The 9583-nt window shown below is 37.4% G+C and overlaps 1 protein-coding gene across 4 annotated transcripts; it reads left to right on the plus strand.

The window, feature by feature from the left end:
* Window positions 1–667: 667 nt before the first annotated feature.
* Window positions 668–4066, plus strand: LOC104230290 (F-box/kelch-repeat protein At1g51550). Of its 4 annotated transcripts, XR_011400387.1 has the most exons (3): window positions 1250–1360; window positions 2000–2071; window positions 2140–2825. XR_011400387.1 is itself a non-coding variant. In XM_009783054.2 (2 exons), exons 1-2 carry the CDS (start codon window positions 922–924, stop codon window positions 3619–3621), a joined length of 1410 nt encoding a protein of 469 aa, XP_009781356.1. In that variant the 5' UTR covers window positions 792–921; the 3' UTR covers window positions 3622–4066. The 4 variants fall into 4 exon arrangements, 1 of the variants encoding a protein (XP_009781356.1); XR_011400385.1 differs by having other exon boundaries at window positions 668–2259; window positions 2651–2825; XM_009783054.2 differs by lacking the exon at window positions 2000–2071 and having other exon boundaries at window positions 792–1360; window positions 2651–4066.
* The last annotated feature ends 5517 nt before the right edge of the window (window positions 4067–9583 follow it).

The following is a 9583-nucleotide window of genomic DNA, read 5'->3' on the forward strand; positions in this document are numbered from 1 at the left end:
GGATAAAAAAATACTACAATCCCCGAATTAATTATACCGCAATTTTCTACCAACCAAACATGAGATAGACTCTTCTTAAATTTAGTTTAAGGCTTAATTATTCCTTATCCCTCATATCAAATGAGCCCTAAGTACAATATTTATTTTAATTATTACTTAAATTTTATTATATTGTATCGTTTAATTCATCGTTACGTAACGAGAAAAAGTGTCACTTTATACAACAATTAATTTGATGTCATCTCATTATTTTCTCTCATTATGCCTTTTTTTATTATTAAATAATTATATTTTATCTTTGACCCTATCTTTTTATATAATAATATTAAAATTTACCTTACTTTTTATAAAATAATATTATAAATTTATTCTTAATATTGTTTGTGCAAGGTATTATAAAATGACGACAAATAATAAAATATATTCTAATATTATATACATCAAATGATTAAAATAATACCGTACAATACAATAAAATACTATACATTATGAAATTGTATATAACAACCAATCCAAACAAGCTATTAATAATGGCATATAAACCACAACAACAACAACTCAGTATAATACTACTTAGTGGGGTCTGGGGAGGTTAGTGTGTACGCAGACCTTACCCTTACCCTAGGGTAGAGAGACTGTTTCCAAATAGACCCCCGACATCCTTTCCTCCAAAAATTTCTCACCTTGCTTTTGGGGAGACTCGAACTCACAACCTCTTGGTTGGAAGTGTAGCAACCAAGAAAAGTAATTGCTCTGCTTCTGGTATAGTAAAATGAAAGTTGAATTATGGTTAAAAAAAAAACAAGACCAAAGCCAGAGCAAAAAACAGAGCCCTCCGCCTACAACACAAGAAGGTAAAAATTCAGAGCCATAATATCCCAACAAATCAGCAGCAGCGTGTGCTCTTCACTCTCATCTCCCATGGCTACAACCAGCAGCTGCAGCAATCCTTCTATCAATGGATCATCTCCAATTACAAGAATAGCCCAAGACCATCTTTTCTCCATATTACTACTCTTACCTTTAGACTCAATCTTTTGCTTTGCTATGACTTGTAAGAAATTCAGGTCTCTCACTTACTCTGACCCTTTTTGGGAATCTCTTTGCCGTAGAGATTGGGGTCAATCATCCATTGATGCGCTCAGATCCTTTGCTACTGACAGTAATAAACAACAGCAATTTCCTTGGAAAAAGCTGTACCAGCAAATCTACCAATTGGACTCTGTTTACTGTAACAGAATCTTGACTACACATCCACAAGGAGGAGATGAAGAGCTGCTTCTTCCTCGGCCTAGAGCTTCTCATTCTCTCAATTTTGTTTCTGGTTGTTTAGTTCTCTTCGGTGGGGGTTGCGAGGGAGGTCAGTCAGTATTCTCATTAATGGATTTTGATTTCTTGACTAAACTTTTCATAAATCTGAAATTTTTGCTATGTTCATTAATCTTTTTACTGCATTTCCAAGGATTTTGGTTCCTCCTCTGCTGAAAAAAAGAAATGAAAAGGGGATATTAAGGCAAAGGTCATTAAGGCAAAAGTCACATGGTGTTAAAAGATTTTGGTAAACTCAGTTAATTCGTTTCCTATTACTATCATTTTTGCTTGTTCTCATGGTTTTATTGATTAATGCTCAGATGAAGCATATACTTGGCCTTTGTGTAAGTCATTGTGCTTGTATTCTTTTACTAGCTCAGCATTTTATGGTGATCTAGTAAGGATATTTCTTTTGACCGAGGCATATGGGTTGTAAAATTGCCACCGAATCCATAGATCGCCTTACTTACTAGGTTTGCAATTAAATTATACATATTTAATGAATTTCATAATACAAATACTGGTCTAAGCAAAAGCTATTGGGGTCTTCCGAACCCGTACATGATACTCTAGCTCCTTCCCTATCTCTTGATTAGTTGTTTTCTTTTACAAGCTCAGCTTTTTATAGTGATCTAGTAAGTATTTTTCTCTTGATTAGTTCAAGCTTAGATTTTTTCTCTCATTTCAGTTCTTCATAGGGCTATTCCATTTGAAGAAAACAAATCAGGGTACTGCTGACTAATGTCATGGAGCTTTTTCGGTATTGCTATATGCTACTGGATATCTGCTTCTTACATTAATAGAGCTGAGATCTTTTTATTTATTTAGGTTTTCGGATATGCTGGGAAGGATACTCTTGTTTTGGCTATTTAATGGACCATGTTGAATGAAATTCATGTGATCAGTGTCTTGGCTTTACTTTACACATGAAGCACCACATGCAAGCTTGTGAGAAGTTCTAAAACTTTTATATGTTCTTGGGATAGATATATAAATTCTGCTGTATTCTTCTAGTTAAAAGCTAACTGTGATGAATTTCAATTTACTGAGAGAAATTTTGAAAAGATCGTGAAAGAGTTAGCTTAAGGGGAGAAATGAACTAACATTAGACATGGATCACAGTAAGCCATCTTTCACAACTTCGCTTAGCGCGAAAACTTAAATTCAGATGACAGCAAACATCTAAACACTGAATAGCATACATATTATAAAATTAGTTATGTGGATTATCGTGGCTTCATATGCAGTAATTGGCTTTCTGATGTTTGTCTGTAGATAACCGTGGCTTCATATCAGTAATATTTCTTCCTAAAGTGGTGTTATTTGTCCTATACTTTAGGAAAGCATCTGGATGATACATGGGTAGCATATGTTGGCAATGACTTCAGGAGAATATTGAAGTGGAACAAGATTGAATCAGGGATCCCAAGTGGCCGCTTTGGTCACTCATGTGTTGTGATTGGTGATTGTCTAGTCCTTTTTGGAGGAATAAATGATCATGGCGCCCGCCAAAATGATACGTGGGTCGGTCAAGTAGCGGTACATGATACATTTGTTATCACATTGTCCTGGAGGCTACTTGATGTTGGTTCCATTGCGCCTCCACCAAGAGGCGCTCATGCTGCATGTAGCATTGATAAAAGGAGGATGCTGATTCAAGGTGGGATTGGTTTGAATGGCTTGCGACTGGGAGATACGTGGGTATTAGAACTGTCTGAGAATCTTCATCTTGGAGTTTGGCAAGAAATTGTGACTCATCCGTCTCCTCCATCTCGCTCTGGGCATACATTGACCCATGTTGGAGGAAACCAAACAATTTTGTTTGGAGGGAGGGGTTTGGGCTACGAGGTGCTTAATGATGTATGGCTTTTCGATACATCTGAAGGTCACTGGAGATGGGTACAGTTACTATTTGACTTGCAAAATATACCCCAGGGGTTGGCCTTGCCAAGAGTTGGTCACTCGGCCAATCTCATCATAGGTGGCCGACTGCTAATCCACGGAGGAGAAGATTCCTACAGACACAGAAAAGATGACTTTTGGGTGTTGGATATCGGCTTAGTGACATCCATCATGCAGTCTGGGACTCCTGCAGATCCAGAGCGATTAAAGACTAAATTGTGGAGACGGCTCAAGTCCAAAGGTGATAACCCTGGTGGCAGATCATTTCACCGAGCTTGTGTGGATCCTTCAGGCCGTAACTTCTATATCTTTGGTGGTATGGTAGATGGTTTGCTTCAGCCTGCCGAATCCTCTGGATTGAGATTTGATGGAGAGTTGTTTCTTGTGGAGCTTGCGATTCAGTGTTAGGAGAATGGACAGGAGATTCCGAAATGCTACGGCTTTGCATGACAAATGCATGTAATGTAAATATCAGTCCCACTTGTATCAGCTAGAGATGTGCTGCTTTGTATAGTAAAAGACATGGAAGCTGGTAGTTTGGCCTTAGTATTGAATCTGAAGAATTGTCAAGATATGTTTCTGCTCTTCTAGAGGAAAATAGAGTCAACCAAATGATGCAATACTAGACTCAAGGTATGTAGGATCCTTCAATCATGATCCAGCAAAGCCCTTTGGAATTAATAGAAAGCACCTGTAAGTTTCTAGTCTTGGTGTAAACAGAACTAGACTTAGCTTGACATATTGATTGATTGTTCTGAATTCTGATGTATGTGTACATATGCAGGCTTGATCTTTTATTGGCTAGTACTAATATTTGCTGCTAAAGTGGACCTCCTGTTACCTTTCTTTTTCACTCTTTAGTTACAGAGTTAATACCCTAAAACCTTATCAACTATCACGTTTTTCTCAATTTCTTACTTAAACTATTCGATGTCCCCAAAATCCCCCTGAAATATATTGTCCTTCATATTAAACCCCCTAGTTACATTCTTAGAAGTGTATCTAGTACATGCTCCTAATTATCTAAAAAAACGTGTTATGTGGCACTACACGTGGCTATTTAATTTAGTCTAGAACCCTCCTAAACTATCATTTTTTTTTGTCAGTTACCTATTTAAGCTATCTTGTGTCCTTAAAATCCTCCTGACCTATATTTCCCTATATATTAAACCCTATATTGAATTCTTAGAAGTGTGTCTATCTAACTATATTAATTTATGGTTTGTATTAAGTTTTTTATGTAGTTTACTCATGATGTATTATTCTCGGATGACTGATTAATTCTAGGTGTTTTAGCCAAAATAATATCTAATATAATGTATTAATTTTGGTTTAAATGTGGTCATCCTTTATGCTAAACTCCAATTGAATAAGTCATTATTTATATTCACTTTGCAGCACAATAAAATAAATCAATGAAGGCATATAGTGTTGCTTTTATTAAAAATTATCTTATATTACATAAACAAGATTACACAAAATAAAATTTCGATAAGAAACCAATCAGTCAGCAAGTACATTCTCTAATTCCGGCACAAACAAGGTTCAAGAGATTTAACTTTATGATCTACAAGGTGTTAGGTTTAGTAAGAAGATTTAAATGAGTGTTCTTTCAACAATATGTGTAAGACATGAAAGAAGACGAAAACAAAAAAGAGAATAAATCATTTTAGAGAAATCAAGAAGGGAGAAAAAAAAATTCCGGAGGAACTCATATGGAGAGTTGACAAAAAAATATGAAAAAAAAAGAATGTGAAAAAATGAGGAAAAGGTAGATATAAAGAAAATACGGAGAAAATTTAAAAAAATAACGTTGAAATAGGGTTAAGGTTAATTAGCCATTACATTCAATTAAATGAGCCATTTTAATGGCTTTTTTTCCGCTCACAAGCGAGTTATGCCAGGTAAGCAGTAAAAGGGTTTAAACATGAAGGATAATATAGTTCAGGGATTTTGGGAGCGCCGAATAATTTAAGTGAGAAATTGTCAAAAAATATGACAGCTTAAGAGAGTTTTAGGATATTAACTCTTAGTTATACTACCGCGAATCTGATGGGGCATTTGCATCTATACCCGCTTTTTGTGTCCGTTTTAACTTGTGCCCGCTTTGCAAAAAAAATTGCAAGTGTACCCGCTTTTTCGCATAACTTCAGCATATGGGGCTGAAGTAGCAAAGGCAATCACGCAAAACTTCAACATTCTAGTAGTCGGTCCTGAAGTTCAGCTCTAGAGCTGAAGTTTTTGTTTTGTAACTGGCGAACTTAAGCTCTAGAGTTGAAGTTTTTGTTTTGTAACTGGCGAACTTCAGCACTAGAGTTGAAGTTTTTGTTTTTGTAACTGGCGAATTTCAGCTCTAGAGCTGAAGTTTTTGTTTTGTAACTGACGAACTTCAGCTCTAGAGCTGAAGTTTTTGTTTTGTAACTGACGAAAGCTGAAGTACATTGTTCTTGTGGCAGCAACACCATTTTCATTATCGACGTCATCGTTGAACACATGAGCAAGCGTTACGAAGCATTTCTGTGTCACTGTCGTCTTTGTCAATCTTACTTACAAGTAACACTGCTATTGATGCTCAAAAATTTAATTTTTGGAATTGAGGTTTCCAACTCATTGTTGTACAATAAGAAACAAAATGTGATAATGATGCTAGGTGTATTTCTGTGACAAATACATCTCTGTGATTCCATTCTAATTGACAACAACAACAACCCAGTATAATCCCACAAGTGGGGTATGTGGAGGGTAATATGTACGCACACATTTCCCCTACCCCGAAGGGTAGAGAGACTGTTTCCAGGAGACCCTCGGCTCAAGAAAGCGACAAGAGACGATATATTAGTACTACAATAGACTCATAATAAAATAACATAAAATAAAAATAACAACAATATAAGAAATATAGGAAGTACGAAAAAGATGGAAGATATAATAATATCCAGCAGATAAAGCCCTGCATCAGTAGCTGGCCAGTAGCATCCTAAGACTAACTCCTAACTAGCTAGTCTCACTCTAGTGCGCTGTAGAAATACTCACAACTTCCCCCTAGCCTACAACCTTAATGCTCGACCTCCACACTTTCCTGTCAAGGGTCATGTCCTCAGTAATTCTAAGTCGCGCCATGTCCTACCTGATCACCCCTCCCCAATACTTCTTAGGTCTCCCTCTACCTCTCCTCGCACAGCCAGTCATTCACACCTCCTCACCGGTGCCTCAGTACTCCTCCTCTGAATGTGCTCGAACCATCTGAGTCTTGCTTCCCGCATCTTGTCCTCCATGGGAGCCACGCCCACCTTCTCTCGAATATCTTCATTCCTGATCTTATCCATCCTTGTATACCCGCACATCCACCTCAACATCCTCATCTCTGCTACTTTCATCTTCTGGATGTGTGAGTTCTTAACCGGCCAACACTCGGTCCCATACAACATGGCAGGCCTAACCACTACTCTATAAAACTTACCTTTTAGTAACGTTGGCATTTTCTTGTCACACAGGACTCCCGACGTTAACCTCCACTTCATCCACCCCACCCCTATACGGTGTGTGACATCCTCGTCGATCTCCCCGATCCCCTGAATAACTGACCCAAGGTACTTGAAACTACTCCTCTTAGGAATGACTTGAGAGTCAAGCCTCACTTTTATTCCCGCTTCCGTCGGCTCGGCCCCAAATTTGCATTCGAGGTATTCCGTCTTCGTCCTGCTCAACCTGAAGCCTTTAGACTCAAGGGCCTGTCTCCAAACCTTTAGCCTCTCGTTGACGTCGCCTCGTGTATCATCAATTAGAACTATGTCATCAACAAATAGTATGCACCATGGCACATCTCCTTGAATATGATGAGTTAGTGCATCCATCACCAAGGCAAATAGGAAAGGGCTGAACGCAGACCCTTGGTGTAACCCCGTAACAATCGAAAAATGCTTAGAGTCGCCTCCTACTGTCCTAACCCGAGTCTTAGCTCCATCATACATGTCTTTAATCACCCTAATGTAGGCCGTCAGGACTCCTTTAACCTCTAAGCAGCTCCATAAGACCTCCCTAGGAACCCTGTCGTACGCTTTCTCTAAATCAATAAACACCATGTGGAGATCCTTCTTCTTATCCATGTATTGTTCCACCATCCTCCTAATAAGGTGGATAGCTTTTGTGGTAGATCTCTCCGGCATGAACCCGAACTGGTTGTCTGAAATAGACACCGTCTTTCGCACTCTCATTTCTACCACTCTTTCCCAGACTTTCATGGTATGACTCAGTAATTTGATACCCCTATAGTTGTTACAGCTCTGGATATCGCCTTTGTTTTTATACAACGGAACCATTGTACTCCACCTCCACTCTTCAGGCATCCTATTAGTCTTGAATATAACATTAAACAACCCAGTAAGTCATTCCAAGCCCGCTCTACCCACACACCTCCAAAGTTCAACCGGAATTTCGTCTGGCCCGGTAGCTCTGCCTCTTCTCATCTTACGCATTGCCTCCATGACCTCATCGACCTCAATGTCCCTACAATAACTTAATTCATGGGGACTGTCGGCATTCCTCAATTCACCTAGTACAATATCTTGATCTCTTTCTTCATTTAGAAGTTTATGAAAGTAGGTCTGTCATCTCCTCTTAATCTGGTCATCCCCCATCAAAATGGAATGGGTACAAAAAAAATTTAGAGAAGTAGATAGCGAAAAATTGAGCAATGAAGATGAAGGAAGTCAAGCCTTTCACTGGTTAGACGCTAGTATTCAATAATTGAGATAGTGACCTTTTTCTCTCTAGTTCGGTGATGGTGATGGAGAAGGAGGAGGAGAAAGGGAGCTGAAGTTGTTTAAAAAGTGGATACAAGTTACAATATTTTTTTAAAATGAGTATAGGTTAAATGGGGGCGACCAAATAGGGCGTCCCGTGTAATTTTTACGAATCTGATAGCTGCAAGGGGAGAAAATTGGAGAGAGAAATCAAATCAAGATTGTTGAATGAGTTTAGTAGACGAAGATGGAACAAATCTCACATGCATCCTTTAGCATAACAATAACTCATGAAGTCATCCTTGTTTAATGAACTTTAGTACTGTAAATAGTACAATTGGATGTTAATTATACTTAAATCAAATAAATAAACGGAGACATGAAAAGCCTTCAACGATGTCTAGATTGGCATGCAAATCGAAGTCTCAACCGAATTTCATATTTTTGCACTCATTCGTGAAGTTAGCATAGTATCCATGAAAATGAAGACCAGAGTGCAACCCTATCGTTACAACCCTAGCTTGTGCGCATCATCCGGAATTAAAAGAATAAAATGTTCGACGTCTTAGGGTGTATTTGGTACGAAGGAAAATATTTTTATAAAAAATGAGTAGTTTTATCACTTATTTTTCCTTGTTTGATTAGTGAGTGAAAAACTTTTTCCAAAAAATATTTTCTAATATTTAGTTTGAGAGTATAAACTATTTTTAGGAAAATAATTTTTCATGCTACTCTCCTTAACCCACCTTCCCCAAAATCCTCATGTTTTCGGTACTCCTCCCCCTCCCGTTCCCCCTCCGGGGCTCTATTTTCTTCACGAATATATTTATTCTTTTCAAAATTCACACAAATCCAAAGAAACTAATGCGATACTTTATTTTTTTCTCACAAGAAAAACATTAAAGTTTGAGTTCGATAACTATAAAGAAAATATTTTATTTTTTTTTTAAAAAGAAAAGTATCATTCCTACAACATGAAAAGAAATTACTCATTTTGTTGAATGAAAGAGAAATTACTTTTTGTACATCATAAAAAAAATACTCAATTTGTTGAAATGAAAGAAAATACTTTTTCGATATTATGAAAAAAAAAATATATTCATTTTATTGAAATCAAATAAAAGTACTCTATTTACAACATGAAAAGAAAGCACTCTTAATGATAATTTTATTTAGGATGGGTGATGGGCGAGATTTGGGTGAGGTGGTTATGGTGGGGGATACGGGTGGTTTGGGGGTGGAATGAATGGATATGAGGAATAGAGTGAAGAAGATTGAAAAAGAGTTTTGAAGAATGTTTTCCCTTCTTTTGATAGAGTCCTCCAATTGAAGGAAAAATAAGTTCATGAGAAAAATATTTTCCAAAATATTTAAACCAATCAAACATGAGAAAATTAAAAAATATTTTCCTTCGTACCAAACACACCCTTAGTCCTGTGATTAAGTCACAATTAGCTTTCTAATCAGAAACTCGGGAGATTCAAACACGCATTCTACTAATTCGTCCATGTATTTTTCCAAGTACCACGTGACAGTCCAAATATATGCCAAGTGGTAGCAACAATCAGCATCCACCTATGATGTATAATTAGCACTACCAAATCAGCATTCATGAGACGTGTCGACCA

The sequence above is a fragment of the Nicotiana sylvestris genome, chromosome 6 (genome assembly GCF_000393655.2).
Source record: "Nicotiana sylvestris chromosome 6, ASM39365v2, whole genome shotgun sequence".
NCBI classification, from domain to species: Eukaryota; Viridiplantae; Streptophyta; class Magnoliopsida; order Solanales; family Solanaceae; genus Nicotiana; species Nicotiana sylvestris.

Coding starts and splice junctions, on each gene's coding strand:
- LOC104230290 (XM_009783054.2), top strand. CDS start 922: ATGGCTACAACCAGCAGCTGCAGCAATCCTTCTATCAATGGATCATCT. Junction 1,361..2,650: donor CGGTGGGGGTTGCGAGGGAG/GTCAGTCAGTAT, acceptor CCTATACTTTAG/GAAAGCATCTGGATGATACA.